Source organism: Echeneis naucrates, chromosome 6 (assembly GCF_900963305.1).
Source record: "Echeneis naucrates chromosome 6, fEcheNa1.1, whole genome shotgun sequence".
NCBI classification, from domain to species: domain Eukaryota; kingdom Metazoa; phylum Chordata; class Actinopteri; order Carangiformes; family Echeneidae; genus Echeneis; species Echeneis naucrates.
In genome coordinates this window covers 19,291,832-19,311,309 of record NC_042516.1, presented here as the reverse complement: position 1 = coordinate 19,311,309, position 19,478 = coordinate 19,291,832, and the positions used below count along the sequence as shown (strand labels likewise).

Genomic DNA, 19,478 nt, shown 5'->3' with positions numbered 1-19,478 from the left:
ATCTATATTCAGTTATAGTTTATTTCTTTGACCCACAGAGCTCTATTGTTATCCAGAACGAACAGAAAGGCGTCACCAAGCCACATTATTATTTTGGGTGATGACTTCCTATGTGATTATTATTGGCATAGTACTTAGCTGCTTTCAAATAGATTATTGTTAAACATTTGCTAAAACCAAAAGACCTTACTAAGCCATTCTTAGAAGTACTGCAATGTATTTGTAGCCTGCTTTTGAAAATTGACACCCCCAAGAGGAACAAATTGGTTTAGCTCGGAGTGCCACAAATGCATGACTGACTTGCGTCTGACTTGAGTCTTGATAGAATGTGTTAAGAAAAAGATTAAATCATATATATATATATATATATATTTATTTATTTATTTACACACACACACACACACACACACACACACACACACACACACACACACACACACACACACACAATTTCGAAAACTGATAATCCAACAAAATTTGCAGGTCAAATACAGGAGTCACTGTAGACGAGCTTACTACAGTGAGTAACCACAGAAAATAGTCTGTGACAGGTTTGTTAAGGAGAATGCTGTCGGGTTTTTTGTTGTTGGGGTTTTTTTGTTTTTTTTCTTAACCACCAATACTTTTTTTTCCCCCATATCTGTGATCTTAAGTTCTGTATTTGCAAATACATTATCCTCACCTTTGGGACAAAACTGCTTCTGCATTTCCTGACTCAAAAGAACCTGTGTAATCAGTATTGCTCAGCAGTATCTTCAAAGCTTTTACTTTGATTTAAAAGAAAAAAAGAATAGTTATCTCCAAGTCAGAAAGTTTCATATTCAGCCCTTAACCCTGATTTTAATTAAAAAAGTAGAAAATTCCTGCCAGTGTGTTGAGATAATGCTGTTTTATTCCTGTGTTGTGTCCATCTCTTGTTTCAGGCTTCTTTTTTTTTTTTTTTTAAGAAATTGTCTCGAAACAAGATGAAATAAGGCAAGTCATTGCACTGATATCAGAAAAAAAAGACACCTGAGGCCACAAACTTCATGGAAGAAGATAATTAATATTTGAACCTGGTCAAATTATCTCACAGCATGGACAGTTTCTTAATATATTTAAATTAGGACAAATTAATAGATAACTCACTTGGTAAAACTGCAGTTGCCTTGTAGTAGACCTACATTTTGTGGTGTTTGCCCTCTCATGCCCTGAAGTGAAATTTGTGTTGTATATTTTTGTATAATACATACCATGCGCTTCAATCAAAGCTGTTTTGAGCTTGTTGTTTGTTTGGGGTTTTTTTTTTTGTCTGACCAGTGACACTTTTCAAGTATTAAGTAAGAAAAACAATGGCGGTCTGGCTGTTCTGCACACAATGAGATTTCACTACCTCCCTCCTGTGGGCCAACAGCAATGGTAGTGAACTCCTTGTTTTGAAAAACAGTAAAGTCACATCAAACCAGTCAAGATCACACATGCAGTGTTTTGTTAATAAGTGAAGTCTTGAATAGCTTCCCTGGTGAAAAACACCCCCCCCCCCACTGTTCCAGTGAACAGAAGGTGTTCAGTCAACTACTGATTTGTCATATATGAACAGCAACAAATACATGTGGTATAATACAACCATCTGGTTGTGTCTATGACCTATGACATGGACAAGGTATATTTTACTTTGCTAGTGTATGCATGCACACTTTAAATTTCAGACACCGTCCCTGAAAAAACGCACTCAAATTTAAGAGCATACCTAAAAGCCAACATAAATAAAGTAGGCTGAGAGCATCACATAAAGTTGTTCTTATTGCAAGTTTTTCCTTGTTATTGCGTACACAAACCAAGAATCCATATTTACTTTAAAGCACATGTACAGTCGACACATTTGTAGTGTAGAAATTTACATTGCAGGGACCCTTCCACTCACAGATATGGAGACCAGGAATTAATCTCAAGTCACCATCTACTATCATTCTCTCCACCAAAACGTGTAAAACTTACTACACTGTACCTCAATAGAGTGAGGACATATCCTCTTCCAATTTGATTAAATTCTCTAATAACCTTAAGTTAAATTTGCTTTCATTTTCAGCACCTCCCTGCTGCAGTGAGTTACTGAATTTGCCTAACCTATGGGTCTGAAAACTTAATCACTGAATGGATGAAAATTGGCTCCTTTTTATCCTTAAGGACAATGTAAAATAAGCTTTTATTCCATCAGGCTTGGTTTAGTCGATCTTAGAGGTCATATCTCTCCTTTTCTTAAAAAAACAGCAGGCGTGAGAGTACATACACTGTGATAGTCAAACATCAACACCATCAGCGAAAGCACATGTAAATATTTCTTTATCACAACAGATTTGCAATGAAATGTACTTGTTTGTTCAATAGCTCACAGGCATTGGACCAAATTTAACTACTGGTTGTTGACATGCATCAAAGAGTATAATTTTGAGGTTTCTCTGAGGTTTCCTCCTTTTTTTTTTTTTTTTATTTCCTCCTGAGAGTTAATATTTTGAGGAAGCTTGTTGTTTATAAACACTAAATTACACAACCTATATCCTCGTGTACTTAGTGTCACTATGACGTTCTTGCTTTGTGTTAAAGCATGTTCTTGCATGTTCATATGCATTCTTTGAGAGTCTCACTCCCTGTGTGTATATATCTGAGGGCTGTACTTGAGCGATACTGTCCAGCCACAGGCTTGGTGCTGCATTATTCAACGGCCCAAGGCCCTCAGCACAGAGAATCTGAGCAAAAGGAAGAAAAAAAGAAAAAGAAGACAGGAAAAGCAGAAGTTGTCCTCTGAGTGCTGTGAAATGGGGAAACTTTTCAGCTAACAAACAAAAGAAAATGAGAAGTAATGTCAATTTGCATTGCCATTTGTAAGCTGGCTTGTTGAAAGCAATGCCTGAGGCTCAGTGGTAGCAGCAACGGTTTGGGATTTTTTTTTTAAACACACACCTGGTTACATAAGCAGTTCTGACACACTAACTTTGAAATTCTTGTAGTAATCCCTTTTGAATAAGCTAGTTAAGATGGAAAATTAGACATATGGATAATTATAGCTCTAATAACACACTGAAAGCATTCAGACTTAAAATATCCCATCACTGATGTTGTAATTACTCTTGTAACCATGCATTGGTTGTCTGTAGATAAAAGCAGAGCAAAAATGTGCGCTTCTCCTGTTACAAAAATGCCTTTCAACATCATTGCCTCTAGGCAACACACAAAAGGTCAACACAGTTTATTATTGGTGTTTTAAATGGAGGCTCATGCTTTAGTGCATGTTTATATGTGTCTGGTTGCGTATGTGTGTATGACTATGGGCTGTTTAAGTGCTAAGATTGTTTAAGTGAAAAGAGAAAGAGATGGCAAAACTGCCAACTGTCAACTAGATCACAACTAGAGCACAAAGAGCTCTACCACCAGTGGACCTAGACACACTGTAGACTTTGCATGCTGTGATGCCAAAAACAATTACAACTGCTATTGCACCAAAAACAACACATTGAATTGGCTACAAAACCCAGTGGCTCACAAACACCACACTGTCATCATTTGCCCAAGTTCAACTTAGCAGCCTCTCTTCCTCTTGATCATATAATCTCCGTATAGACAATAGCATGAATGTTTGTTCACAAGCTAGTGAAAAGGGGAACACTGACAGGGCAGAAGAAGCTGATTATGGTCATAACATTTCGCACAGGGGAGAGCAACCAGGTCAGCTGGATTAAGCACATTGCACATGGGAGGCAAGTGGTAGACTTAACAGATATAAACATCGGCTATAGTTTAGCAGTGCACATAGTTTATGCAGCTGTGTTGCATAAAAGAGCAGTAAGTACTGAAAGTGAGCTTAATATAACTGATACCTTCTTAACACAGTTTGTATAAAGATGATCTCTAATATGACATAACATTCACATAAGAAGTATTGCATTTCGAAATTTCTTTCTTGTATTTGAATATGAGCTGGATCTGAATCTGCAAATCCCACTGTCATATTTCAGACAACACGGGAGTGTTTGTACTGAGAGTGATAAATCTGTTGTGCCACACAAGAAACCACACTTGGTCGCTTAGCCATGAGCTGCATTGACAGAGGGTATTAGTGCAACAAACAATACCTACATTGTATTTCAAAGAGTGCCTGGATTAAACTTCTTAGCGGTTTATGTTGTGTTGTTTGATTTTTTTTGTTCATCATTTTTTATCTTGCTAGTTCTTCATAAAAGTAAGGAGAGATGGAATATATGAATTTAAGTTTTCTGTCTTGATAACAGATCCCTGGAGCATGTGAATAAATTAAATGTGTATATTATGTTTGCCTGCATTACAGGAGCTCTCTCTAACATGCGGCCTCCTCTGCTGTTCAGACAGAGAGTAGGAGAATCACTGCTGCTTTCTAGTGGCAGAAGAGAGTAATGATCTGATAAATTTGAGATTGGATTATGCGCCATAAACCGTGACCAAATGAAAAGGCAGGGTAATATAATCGCTCAGTCTTTCCATCAACAGAATAAATAACTGGAGGAGGGAGGAAAAGGGAAGATATCTATTTTTTAATCCTTCACCTGTGACATTTGATGATATGCAAGACATCTTGAGTTAATAACAGTTTGTTTTATTCCCTCCCCCTGTCAACAACATCTGAAAAATCAGTGATGAAGAAGCCACCTACTCTGACTTCTATCCCATCATTCCTGCTGACCTGATGTCTGTCAAGGAGCTCCTGAACATGGACAACTTCCCCCGCCACAGAACATGGTGAGCCAAATGATCTACCCATATACAATAAATGAGCACCTATTTAAAGAAGCATGATGTATACAACTGCTTATTCATGCAGTCATCCAACTAGCCAATCATGTAACAGATGATCAACGGTCATAAATCAAGCAGATATAGACTGGGCGCTTCAGATAATTTGCAAATGAAACATTAGTGTTGCAAAAATAAATAAATAAATTCACATAATGATCTCATTTATAAGACCATGAAATGAAACTAATGGTTGTACCAGACAGGCTGACTGGAGTATTTCTAAAACTGCTGATTTGGGAGTTTTTACACAGAGCGGAAAAAAAAAAAAAAAAAAACATCTATTGAGCAGTAATCCAGTTGACAAAACAAAGACGAAATGAGATAAGGGATGAAGATAGTTGCCAGACTACTTGAAGCTTTCAGAAAAATATCTCAAAATGCATAACACATCAAACCTTAAGGCGGAAGGGCCATAATAGATCACATCAGGTTTCATTCCTGTCGGTTGGCCAAGAACAGAAATCTGAAGCTAGAGTGGGCACAGACTCACAAAAACTAGGCAGATGAAAACAGGAAAGAACACAGCCTTGTCTGATGAATCTCAATTTCGGCAGAGGCATGCAGATGGTAGGGTCAAAATCTGGCAACAGCACCATGAAAACATGGGCACAACCTGTCTCCAGTGTCAAGATTGAAGGCTGATGGCGGTGGTGCAGCGGTGAAGGGAATGTTTTCTTTGTACACCAGATATGAATCCATAAAAACCTTTGTATTGTGCTGGAATTGAAGATTTGGAGCATGACTGTGCAACTGGCATATCTTCAGAAATTAGGTTTTGCAATCATGGCAGCATGGAGTAGAACCTCACACAGCTCCAGCATCTTGGCGCCCCAAGGAATATACAGTACAGGCCAAAAGTTTGGACACACCTTCTTATTCAAATGAATAGGGAAGTGTGTCCAAACTTTTGGCCTGCCCTGTGTAGCTCAAAAGACATGGAGATTCTGAAGACATAAATACAGCAGTATAATCAATTATACATATTTATATCATCAGACAGCCTAATATTGTTATATCACTCAACCATGATGAGATTAATATGCCGACAGACTCATACATGCCAAAATATTTGCATGATGACTATAGAAAACCAGTGCAGTCAATTCAATACAGCTGTTGAGTAGTACCTTGCAACTGGCAATTTGAGTCATTCAGCAGAAGCAGTTTAGATTATTAACCCTGTTAAGTCCAGATAAGTGAACACAGAAAACCACATCATCTTGAGAGCATTAGGATTTGCTATGGTTTGAGCTACAGATGTGCTGTTTTGCTTCTTATACTGGAGAATCAGTGCTCCTGACAAGCATGCATTACATTCTTTGGGTTTACATCACGAAAAAAGTCAGATTTGGATCACTCTGTGCTACTTTACTTCTGTGTGTTTGATTCTTATTTGCCATCTTTGGTAGGGATGTCTAGAATGACACTGCTACACGAGAAACTCCTATTGGCTGCAGTGGGTGATGTCACAGCCCATAAGGGCCGAACTAGCCTTGCTTTAATACCCAAAGTAAATTGGATCAATTCTGGGTCTTTTCTGGTCTCAGAGTGAGGAGAAATTGGTCTGAGGTTATTATAGTGAAGGAATAAGTACAACGAGCATCAGAGACTTAGATTTATAGAGCTGATTTTTCATGATATCTGCTTCAAATTTCCTCCGTACCTCACTCCATCCTCACTCTATTTTAGTTAAGAGGAAATGATCAAGTTTTACCAAAGTGTTTCCCTGCAAGCCATTAACAGCTCGACAGCTTTTATGCCAACAGAGTCTCAACAAGCTGCAGAAATCAAGCCTCTTTCTCCACTCCCATCTGTCCGTAAAAAGCCAACTGGGGACTTGCCCCAATCATTTGCTATCTCAAGGATGTCAAGAAGCCAATAAATCATAAGAATTTGACTGAATCATTACAGCAGAAAGAGAGAGCCTTGTTCATTTGTATTGGTTGAGTGGAGGAAAGGGTTTCACATCCAAGTAGAAAGAAATAAAGTTAAAGCTTTATAGAAAAACTGAATCAATAAATAATATCACAATACTGTATTATAGCATATTCATAATACAATAATATAATGAAATAAAATAGAGTGACGTAAAAGTTCCACTGAATTCCTGTATTGGTTGTGTGGCTGTTCAGACTGGGATCGCATTTCCAAAAAATTTGATTGAATTCCGATTTAGAACTACAACATGAAAGTGGTCCAAATCTGATCTTGAAAAGATAATATTCCATGTGATTTGTGCTTTTCACACTGTCATTAAACAATCAGATCTGGGTCACATAGGTTGGGGGGGGGCGGGGGGTCAATTCTGTACACTTGCTATATGAACACAGCCATTATCTGTTTGGAAACACGCAATTTTGAGATCTAATCCTACCCAGAGGATTCTGATCCAAATTAAATTCTGGACCCTGGTCAACTGAAGAGTCTACCACACAAAAAGGCAGCATGCGACTGGGGGCTGTGCAGAAAGTCTTTCATTTATTCTGAAGCTGAGAATTTTGTTGACAACATGTATGAGTCATCTTTTACTTTTTTAAGTGTATTAGGATCATGTTGCTAAAATAAGATTACTGCTCAGCTGTCACGAAGACAATGTCTTATATCTAGTCCCAGAACAGAGACGTTCAGGTCAATGAGAACAGGCAGCCTCTTGTTACATGATTTGCTTTACCAAAAATCCTTTCTTCTCTAGGGGCACCTTGTCCTTTCTTGGTCATGTAATATCTGTGCTGTAACTCAATACCATTTTCACATTTGGAGGATTAGTGGCAGCTGCTTTCCTGCTCTCCAATTCTTCCAGAGCCCGATTAGATTCTTGTTGTGTCAAAAAGGATTTGACGTCTGTAGTGCATCTGAGTCACTGACTTCTTCATCAATGCTAAAAATACAACTGAGATCCTTCTTTAAGCACTGAAAGGAACCCCTGGCTTTGACAGTAAGTAGACGGATGGACCGGGTCACAATGAGAATTGAAGAGGATGAGTAATACTAGAAGATAAAGGTTCCAATGAGGGAGGGTGAAATTGGGAGAAGTCATTGACAGAGAAATCACACCCTCTTGAAGACAAAGCACATCTGACAGTAATGAGCCTCAGCTGCACCGATGTGGCCCTGCCAAATTGGCATCACATTAGGGTGCCCTCTCCCATGCCACCAGCACAACCGTCCATCTCATCATCGACTGTATTTCCCCATCTACTAACATGCTTAGCTCTAATTTTAAAGTTTCATCTCCCTCTGAAGTGCTGACACAAATGTGGTGTGGATGGACATTTTAGGCTGAAATTCTAGTGATATCACTAGATGATTGATTCCTCCCAGGATGAGAGAGGAAAGACGGAAGGATGGAGTTGAAAGCTCTTGAGGATTGGCACACTATTTCTGGAAGGCCTGAATCTAGCAAGATGGGGGAGCATGACATTTGTTTTGATTTGTGTGGAAATGAATGCACTACATCTTTGTGCAATGGGATGTGTGGTACCAATTGCACATCTACTATCTGATTCACATAATGGTTTCTCCACTATCTTCTCATCATGGTAACGTGTAAATTACGCAGCTTACTCATGCACGCATGGGTTCTCTTGGCAGAAGAGAATACTTCATACCAATAAGAAATATTACAATTTCCATTTGGAATAATTAAGCTGTGAACTCTCTCATACCCGCTGACTTTATGTGTTCCAGTGGTTTATCCCCTAAAAGTTTTAAATCTCTGAGCACACATAGATTAAAAACCCAGACAGGGAAAGAATCTAAACATGCCCATGACATAAACTGTTTCTAGGCACCTCAGAGTATGTGTGTGTGTGTCTGTGCACATGTATATGTAAGTGTTTATGCCCTTTCCTACATGTGCATCTATCTATTTTCATATGTATCCATGCCATTTGTGCATTTCACTAAATTATCACAAGATTTTGTCGGGTCATTCATGCTCAGAAAAGTGTTTGTGAATATAATTAAGATTCTGTTTCTCAGTTTGTTGTGGTAGTGTATGTGCAAAGTAGGCTACATGTACAAATAAATAACCCCCTGGGACTGTCAATCAAAAGATACACACCCCTCAGGCGATGAGAGAGAGGGACATTACTATATATTTAAAAGTCGGGCAAAAATCATGAATATGAGTGCTGGAGTGCGTATGTTTGTATGGATATTAATAAAATGCATCTGCAATTTCAAATGGTACATATGGATACATTCCCAACCAAAATATTCTGTAAACATTTGTGCACATTATATAAAATATTGATAGGATGAAGCTTCATGAGCTCACTGTATAGGTTCAGCAGCTACTGAGCAAGGAGAGAATCACTGTGTATCTTATTTACGTCGATATAATAACATCAAAAAGAAGATTGAACTTCAGTCCACAGTTACAACAGTTGCCCTACCAACTATACCACCTTGCTGCCCTGCCAAAGAAAGGTAAAAAGTATAATTCTTTTTGGTGGAAAGACTGTCAAAACTACTGACCATAACAGTGACAACTAACTAGATGGAAAAAAATAAAAAAAAATCGCAAATGTCACACAGCTGGCAACACAGGATCGCTTTGAACTGTCACACTTGTACACATCTGAAGAATTCATGGAGTGGTGCATATTATCATGTCAGAGATGAAGAGGGTACGGGTGCTGCATCGCCTCACTAGGATGCGATTCAGCAGCACCACCAACGCTCAATACTCCACTAATCAACATTTATGAAGGTGCCGCTCATGTGACATAGCAAAGGGCGGAAATGGGGGAGCCTTTTAAATGACAAACTGTCACATATCAGAAAAGTAGCATTTTTCTGTAAATAGAGTGGGACAACATGAAACATTTGGATGTCCAAAAAAGGAAAATGTCAATGTAAAATTGCTGTTTTCTTTTTTAAAGGCCGACCCTTGTTGTTAGAAACCACGTTCAAACCTTACTCTGAATTGTTGTCTCTGCTCTTACCTTCTCCCTGATGGAGAATGAATATGGCTTGTTGTGACAGCGAACTCAAAACTTTAAAATAAAGCCAATTAATTCCTGTCAGTTGAAATATTTTCTGAAACAAAACATATCACACTTCACTTTTGGTCAATAATAGAAGTTTCAAATTGATATTCTTAATACATTATGCTCTTAAGTCATAAGACTGCCTTTACATGTCTCTATCCAACATCCTTATTAGCTAAAATAAGTAATTTCTTTTACATACAAAAAAAAGGTCCTTAATTTTCAGTGGCAAGTAAAAGTGATATTCTTGTCCTAGTAAAAATTAAGTCTTCAAACACCATTAGATCATTTAAATTAAAAAACAGGCTATTTTAACAAATGACACAAAAATTATTGTATAGTTCAAAGTAATACTGAATACATCATTTAAATATTTAGGCTTACATGGTAATCGATCCAAAATATCTATTCAGGACTCAAACAAAAAAGGTATCACATACTAACATGAAATTATTGTCCCAAAGGCGAAGTGCAGTGGAAGGGAACATCCTGAATTGCTCCTGCCATGCTGTATCTGGATCCGGAAGGCTTGCAGTCATAGAGAGGAAAATAAATTCACGGGTTTATCAAGGGAAATGTCACAGTGGCTGTCCACCAGCTGAAGCCCAGTAGCTGGGTGATGCACCAGGACAACCTCACATATGAAATAAAATATAATTCATAACCACTTCAATCAAAAAAAATCCACTCGTTGGGATTGCCAGTTCAGAACCCAATCCAGCAGATATGATTTGGACTGACAGAAAGTGAGTTATTTACACTGGACATCCTGAGTCTGAACAGCTCTGTAGAAAGAACAGACCAAGAGTCCCTCCAGACAACAACCGATGCACAGTGAGAAGTGGTTGTTTGAGGCCATTGTTGCCGAGGGACTATCAACCATTAATTAAATCCAATAGTTCACTCATTTTCCACTGATACTTTGAATTTTCAAAGGCTGCGTTTAGTAAAGTAATGAAAGTTTATAAGATATTAGCTTAGGGGCACTGTGTTTGTCTGTATTAGTGGTTTGGATAAAGACCAGATCACATTTATGAGCAAACAGGTTCACATACTTTTTCTGCTCATGGCATTAAATACTTGGCGCCTGTGTGTTCCACCAGGGAAATTCTGGATGAAACTCTGGCTGCTGAGGAAGAGTATTACAGAGACAAGTGGACCATGTTTGGAAATGAGGTTGAGAAGGTGGAGATTGATGTGATCAGAAACCAGCACGCGTTACGCACACGAACCGACAGATTGGCTCTTCGCAGACAGGTACAAGTCAAGTTTCGGTGTCAGGAATGCCATGTACTCAGGTTTACTGAACAGTAACACTTAAATTCTCCAACTCGCTCATTATGTTTTCAACCATTATGTTTACTGCAGGACAGGAAATTAATTATTGATTGAAAATTTGACTCTCTGATTAAAAATAACACTGTGCTATTAGCATATGCCACTGTCAGTATGAGAACTGAACTATTAATTCAGTTCTACATCATGCTTTGCTTACCAAATCACACTAAATGTTTCTGCTATTACATTTCCTTTGCATCTGCTAACTATAATACCTGGTTTATCATATATGAGCTACCTAGAACTCTTTAGTTCAAGCTACTGACACTCTATAGACAATCTCCCAATCTTCTTCAAAGTTTATTATATTCGCTTCAAAAAGAGACATGTGGCTTTTTAAGTAATTAAAGCCACATTAAATACATACAGGTTTAGAGTCTGCAGTTTCTCTAAAATTAGCTGTGGACCTTTTATATACAGCATGGAAAACAATGTCATATTGATGACTGTGATATATCAGAGAAAAATATCAATGCTTTGCAGGAATATGTCTGCAGTTCACAACCACCATCCAGTTATTCGTGTTTATTTGTAGTTTACATGAACCTTTTAAACTTCTTTGGTTTGTTTCTCTCATTCTATTTTAATGACTTGTGAAGGATTTGGATGCTTGCTGGGGAAAATAAGAAGATACTATAAATGCATCACTTTTTATTTTACTGAGCTATTATTTATATGCTTTGCCTTTCCTGAAATTCTCTATGTTCCAGGCAGAGAAGAGGGCATCTGCCCACTTGAAGTACCTGGAGTGTCTGAGCCAGAAGGCCCCAGATTTTCCAATCCCTCTCAGGGCTCACACTGTCTGGGAGGGCATGACAGTCACACTGTCATGTACTGTCCAGGGCTGTCCACCCCCAAAGGTCACATGGTAAGAACTCATGACTTTGGCCTTGATTGCCCTCATGTGAATCCTATATTCAAGACATTTCTATGAAATATTTCTGGGGTTGCACTACTGATTGGTGTCATTTTTAATTGATCTCTTGCTTGATTAAAGATAGGTTAAAGCAGAAAATGTCGGCCTAAAGTTAGTTTTCAGGTAACAACATTCCTGTGTCCCTCGCACAATGTCAGCTGGGATTGGCTCCAGTAGCCCCCGTGACCTGGAAACAGATAAGCAGTAGAAGATGAATGAATGTATGCGTTACTGATTGTGTCAGTAATTTGAACTGGTGGATACATCCAATGTGGGGTGAGGTGGGTTCATTAAGAATGAGAATAGTTCTCTGGTACAGCCCTAAATTCTGTCCTTAACTCAACCGCAGTACAGCAGTACAGCAGACTGCTTAATTTCGCATAGGAAAATTATGAGTATATTTTCTGAATGGTAATGAGGTACTTTAGGTTATATACCTGTAAATAGCTGAATATAAAAACCTGAAACGTCCATAAGCTACTAGCAAATAACAGGTCATGGCACAGCAGTTCAGAACTGACTTGAATATCAACCTCCATATTAATATGAAATCACCTGTGTTAATTCAAGCAATGCACCAAACTGTCAACCTTGATACTTGAGCTGCTGTGAGGCTAGATGATGAAAAGACCGTGCGCTCAGTATTCATGAAGCAAAGCCGAGATCCAGATAACCTGCGGCTTGTGGGTTTCACCATTCCATATGGGACCCATCAAACTCAATGAGGTGCAAAAGTCTGCCCTCAACAATGCCGAGCACAAGACAGAATAAGAGATCAAAGGGCCCCTCCAGCTATTATAGACTCAGCCAAACTAACATTTGATTAGTCAAAGCCATACATAACTCATGGGTAGGCAAGTGTATGAACCACCCAAGTGTAGCCTATTATTTACTTTTTGGCTTTGATATATATATATTTTAAACATGCTTCCATATTTTCAACTTTTCACTTCAGGTATAAAGATGGTGTGCCACTGAGACTTTGTGACCAACCATGGAATTACAGTCTTCAACAAAAATTTGGTCTTCACTCACTAGAGATCAGAAGGTAGGTCACTGACTCAATTCCCTAATTATGGCAAAAAAATCTCTGCAGAAAAGTCAATGGTGTATGTGTGGAAAGAAATGTGCCTGGATAGCACAATTTTTCCACTTAAAAATTGATTAAAAGAATGAAACATTTGATAAGCTTGTGGCTAAGGATAAGGTTAGGAAATTGTGTTATGATAGAAAAAGTAGCTGCCACACACAGATTTTTTTTTTTTTTTTGTATATTTTCTCCATTGCGTTGTATCTTTGGAGGTAATTTAACAGCCAAAAACCAAAGTATATTAGCGAGATAAACATATATATATATATATATATATATATATATATATATATATATATATATATATATATATATATATATGTGTGTGTGTTTGTGAGGGCGGCAGCTTTGTAACTCAAAAGAAACATCCTTCCAACTTCAAAAGGCAATAAATAACACGCAATATCCTGTACAAAGGTGCTCTCCTGAAGATGCTGGGGAGTATAAAGCAGTAGCCAAGAGTCCTCTGGGTGAAGCTATGACATTTGCAACACTTGTGGTGAACTGTGAGTAATTTCTTCTTTTATATCAGCAAACATAAAGAGAGTTCTTTCTTGGACATTAAAGTGTGATGGCACACTTAAAAACTAAAAGTACTACTATGTCAGAAATAATTTCAAGAGGTGATACAGGACTAGAGGGCAATAAAACCTGCCACCACAGTGCAGGTATGTATGACATCTGTCATGAGTGGCTTTATTATACAAGTTATTTCTGTTTTATTCTGGCATGAATAAATAATCCAGTCCTCTTATTGTTTTCTGCAAATTATTAATAATGTAGTTTCTAATCCAGTTTAGGGAGAGTATTTTAACTGCAAAGCAGGAGTTATAACATAATTTTTCTCTATGCTCATAATAATAATATTTCATTCAGAATGAGAAAAAATAAGTGAAATAGAAATAAAGTTTAGTTCTGAGAACTGGCCAAACCATAAACCATATTCATAATTTACACTAACACAAGCCAAGAAAGACGCCGAAAAACACCCCAAGTGTGGAGACATCCACTAAACACAATTGTGGTTAAGAAAAAACAGAAATTAAATCGCCAGCTAAAAACACAAAAATAAAATAACATAACATAAACATAACATAAAGACGCTCTTACTGTCAGCTGGAGGCAGCCAGCGCGGATGATGGGGCGCTTCATTTCAATGGCGCTCCTCCCCACAGTTTGTCTTGAATCACGATCCCTTGATTCAGTGGAAATAATCCTGGGACTTTGACAGCACAACACAATAATCCAGAAGAGTCTCCGTCTTCATACCATCGCGGTTTTGTGCAAAACTTCATCTTTAAAACGAAACCCAGCGAGATGTAAAATCTAAAATGGCCGCCGGACCTCCGTTGCTAAGGCGCACCTGTCTGTCGTTAATCAGCCGTTTCGGCGTTAGCTTTTAGCTACATGGCTATTTTTTTCTCACTGTCTCCGCTGCTCTCCTTCCATGTTTCTTCTCCCACCGAGGTTTCTTCGGGTGACTTCCGAGCTGCCAGTATCCGGACTGGAAAGCTAAACCGCGTTAGCTGACATTAGTTTCTTTAAAATGTGTTGCTCGTGAAAGTTGAGCTAGTAGCCTAGCTTTCTCCCCAAGTGTTGCTGGGATCAGATGATGAAAACAATCGCTTTGGTCACAAAGGTAGGTCCATTTTTAATTCAGCTCGGATTTGTTCAGTCCGTCGTTAGTTTTAAAACCTTGTCATTATTTTCTACAACGAGCAGGAAGTATAATTGTCACATGACTAACTGACGTCACGTACAGGAAGGGGCTGAAATTCAGCCACTTTGCTTTTGGATTATTTGTTTTTATTTTGTAAAATTGAATATGACGAAATCCTGTCAGGTATGTACAATTGAAGACACACACAACTGGCGGTGAATTATTTATTTATTAAAAAAAAAATTTACATTTAAAAAAGGGCTAGTTCTGGAGTGTGTGCCTAGACTTTGCACTTGACATCAGAGCTAATTATATCCTGGGAAAATGTAAGTCGAACTTAAATATACAAAAATTTGTGTAAACAAAAATTCACTCAGCTGTGACATTCACAAACTGTGGCAAAGCAGTGCTGATGCTTTTACAGTGTGTTGTGATTATGAGGGGATCATTGAGCCGTCCCTTCATAAAGAGGTGGACAGAGTACACAACTTCACTACTTGAGTACAAGTACAGATAGTCATTGTCAAATATTACTCCAATACATGTAAAAGTAGCTTCATCAAAATATTACTTAAGTAAAATTACAAAAGTATCTGCTGAAAAATGACTTTAGTAAAAGTATAAAAAAAAATACCTCCTGAAATACAGGAAAGTAGCTTTAGTGTCATTATACAACACACTGATGTGATTCTGCTACAGACATGTTTATAGCTCAAGAATACCTTCAGTTAAAGAGACCCTACAAGAACCGGTCTGTGGAGGGATCCGGTCCAGTCTCTGTCTCTGGAGTGGTTTGGTTCGGTCTCTGTCTCTGGAGGGGTTTGGTCCGGTCTCTAGTCTCTGGAGGGGTTTGGTCCGGTCTCTGTCTCTGGTCGGGTTTGGTGCAGTCTCTAGTCTCTGGAGGGGTTTGGTCCGGTCTCTGTCTCTGGTGGGGTTTGGTGCAGTCTCTAGTCTCTGGAGGGGTTTGGTCCGGTCTCTAGTCTCTGGAGGGGTTTGGTCCGGTCTCTGTCTCTGGTGGGGTTTGGTGCAGTCTCTAGTCTCTGGAGGGGTTTGGTCCGGTCTCTAGTCTCTGGAGGGGTTTGGTCCGGTCTCTGTCTCTGGTGGGGTTTGGTGCAGTCTCTAGTCTCTGGAGGGGTTTGGTCCGGTCTCTAGTCTCAGGAGGGGTTTGGTGCAGTCTCTAGTCTCTGGAGGGGTTTGGTGCAGTCTCTAGTCTCTGGAGGGGTTTGGTCCGGTCTCTAGTCTCTGGAGGGGTTTGGTCCGGTCTCTGTCTCTGGTGGGGTTTGGTGCAGTCTCTAGTCTCTGGAGGGGTTTGGTGCAGTCTCTAGTCTCTGGAGGGGTTTGGTCCGGTCTCTGTCTCTGGAGGGGTTTGGTTCGGTCTCTGTCTCTGGAGGGGTTTGGTTCGGTCTCTGTCTCTGGTGGGGTTTGGTGCAGTCTCTAGTCTCTGGAGGGGTTTGGTCCGGTCTCTGTCTCTGGAGGGGTTTGGTCCGGTCTCTGTCTCTGGAGGGGTTTGGTTCGGTCTCTGTCTCTGGAGGGGTTTGGTCCGGTCTCTGTCTCTGGTGGGGTTTGGTGCAGTCTCTAGTCTCTGGAGGGGTTTGGTGCAGTCTCTAGTCTCTGGAGGGGTTTGGTCCGGTCTCTGTCTCTGGAGGGGTTTGGTTCGGTCTCTGTCTCTGGAGGGGTTTGGTTCGGTCTCTGTCTCTGGAGGGGTTTGGTTCGGTCTCTGTCTCTGGTGGGGTTTGGTGCAGTCTCTAGTCTCTGGATGGGTTTGGTCTAGTGGTCAGTCCCTGCTGGTTGCGCTGTGTGTTATCTTGTGTTGCTGTCTCTGCTATTGGCTCATTGACGCTGGTAACCATGGTAACTAGCAGTCCAAGCTAATTTTGCACACACAGAAGAGGAGAGGCAGAGTAGTTGAACACATGGGCCGGCTTTATTCAGCTCTTTAATTCCTTCCAACATCACAGCACAGGACTTTTATGAGTTTCATGACACTGACTATAAAGCTTACAGTGGCTACAGCTGCTGTTACTTCTCACACCATTCACCGAAGAGAGGAACACACAACACGACATGGCTACGTGCTGACTACATCACACATTACCCAGAAGGCCACCTCCAAAACATCCAAACACTGGCTACAAGCTAATGCGTGGTCATCTGAATGCAAGAGGTGTGCTGTTCCAGGTAATAATGCAGCCACGATGTATAATGTAGAATGAGCCGATCGTTGTGGAGAAATAATCCAGGTAGGATGAGTATTATACATCATGGCCATGTTCTTACCTGGAACACGCACAGAGGTGTGCAAGTTACAAAAACAATTACAATTAAAAACACTGAACGAGTAATTTTTGCATTAGTGCAAAAGGAGCAAGTAACAAGAGCATCAGTAGAAATGTAGTGGAGTAAAAAGTACAATAATTATCCTTCAAATGTAGTAAAGTGAAAGTAAAAGTATCCCCAAAAAATAATACTCAAGTAAAGCACAGATACTCAAAAACTGAACTTAAGTACAATACTCAAGTAAATTTACTTTGTTACTGTCCTTTATAGCATACAGCGAATGGTGAAAAACATATTAATATGTTGTACAACTGTACAGAACTTGGGTCCGAATGTCATCATTGTATTTAAAAAAAAAAATAAAAAATCTGAATGAAAAACATCTGAATTAGCCCTGTGTGTTTAGGATGGAATGCAAATATCTGCTAATTCTGACTTTTACATCAATTTTTATACTTTGAAATATTAATATTTGTGATGGTTTCAAAGATTCAGGATCAGACAGGCTATTAAATGAGCGTTTCATCTTTTCAGACATTTATTATTACCCTCTGGGTGCTGACAGCGTCTGGCCACATAAGATCACGTATATCTCTCTTCCTAATGCTTTCTATCTTGCCCAATATATATGGGGGGGTGGTTTTTGGACAAAAGCCAAAGGGTGATAAATACCACTGTGTATGCTATTTTTTTCTTCTTGTTCCTCATGCACATTGTAGTTTTCTACCCCCATTATCCTTGTTTCTATTTAAATGTGATATTAGGATGAGCATCAGAAGCAGACTAAAATGATCAAAAAACAGATCCCATTACAGCACTCATGCATTATAAATTACAACAAGGACACTGGGTGTAGCGGTAACTAATAAATTGAACAGTGGCCATCTTTCTTCCTTTTTTCTTTTCTTATTTTTTTGGGGGGGAGGGGACACCTATTAAATGACCCACCCTTCCTTGATTGTGCTCTGTTCCAGGCAGTAAAGTTTGGTGCTCTGGGCTTTAATGAGACACTTCAAGGCTTCTCAGTGTCATCTATATTTCACAGGCTTTTTTGGTTGTTAAAAAAAAAGATTAAAGGGCGTATTAGATGCGACTTGCATAAATGTGACATCACTATTTGATTTGTCTCCTCTCTGTCTCATCTCTTTCTCCTTCAGTTTCATAATATCACTCACTGTTTTTGTCTCCATCTCTGACCCTCCCTGCCTCTGTCCCATCTGTCGTGCTCTGCTGCTCTGCGATTCAGCGTATCAAGGAGCCGTGACTGGTTCAGAGTGTTGGCAGACCCGGGGTAAGTTTCGTTCCAAGTCCTAATGAAAAGTGTCCCCTTTCATTTTTCTCTGCCACCCTTTGAAGTTTTTCCCTCCACCACTAGATAAGGGTGGGCTGGGTGGCTTTGAAGACTGCGGCACCACATAGAAACATGGGGATAGAAAGATATGTGGATGAAGTTTGTCCTTCTTTGTGGGTGTCTGTACAAATGTAAGATTATTACAGCTCTTTTTTTGTTTTTTTTAGCCCCAGTGTTGACATGCACAGATAGGTGCACTTATGGTACATCAGTAGCAGAAGCAAAGGATTTGTTCCGTTTTGCTCGTAGCTGCAGTGCAGCTCATATTGGTTGTGAGATTCTTTGGCCTAGCATAGCACCCATAATGTTTAGGGAGCAGGGCGTTTCAGCCAGACGTCATCCATATCTGATCAGACTTACCTCTCAAAGCCCTCCTGGAGCTATGCTGCTATTCTTCTTGGAAATAACTATTAAAACGACATTTGGACATTGAAATGTACTAATTACCGCTGGATTATGGCAACAGTCTTGTCTCACACGAAACTCTATTGATCATGTCCCGATTGTTTAGAGCTCTGCTGCCAGGCATTTCACTACAGATGATGAGTAGAAGAAGAGAAGTGACGATGTCACCCTTTTTCATCCTCTCTACACAGGCTGCCAGTGCCTTTTTAGAATAGATTTTAAAATTGAATTGATTACTTTAAGTTTTCCATGGCATAGCTCCTCTTCCAAATTAGTTGAGGTGCTGTTGAGCTGTATTGTATTAAGAGTATTATGACTGGAGAGAGCAGCCTACCTGCATCTGTTTCAAATGTGCATATTTTTTATATTGTAAAGTTTATTTTGTTGTTGTTGTTTTATAGCCCTGATTAAATGGACACCCACATTTTCCAACTACACATGTAGATGCCAGCCAGCACACTCCCCACACACTCATTCATTTGGAATAAAACCTTCTCAACATATAATGGAATCAGTGCCCACTTGGTGAGAAGATGAGCTTTTTTATGCCGCTTGTATGAGTGAGCCGGTATGGTGGCATGGTGGTTAGGGCTGTTGCCCCACAGTAAGAAAGTTGTGGCTTCGATTTCTAGTCCTGGTGC

At 39.4% G+C, this 19,478-nt stretch overlaps 1 protein-coding gene across 3 annotated transcripts in view; it reads left to right on the top strand.

The window, feature by feature from the left end:
• myom3 (myomesin 3) overlaps positions 1-19,478 on the top strand; it is a 50,813-nt gene that overhangs the window by 2,258 nt on the left and 29,077 nt on the right. For 2 of the 3 annotated variants that reach the window (XM_029504288.1, XM_029504287.1), the window contains exons 3-8: positions 4,645-4,749; positions 10,904-11,057; positions 11,849-12,006; positions 13,010-13,102; positions 13,562-13,650; positions 18,328-18,372. In XM_029504288.1, coding sequence (XP_029360148.1) covers positions 4,645-4,749; positions 10,904-11,057; positions 11,849-12,006; positions 13,010-13,102; positions 13,562-13,650; positions 18,328-18,372 — 644 coding nt within the window. The remainder of the gene's footprint in view (positions 1-4,644; positions 4,750-10,903; positions 11,058-11,848; positions 12,007-13,009; positions 13,103-13,561; positions 13,651-18,327; positions 18,373-19,478) is intronic. The other variant, XM_029504289.1, reaches the window with a different exon arrangement.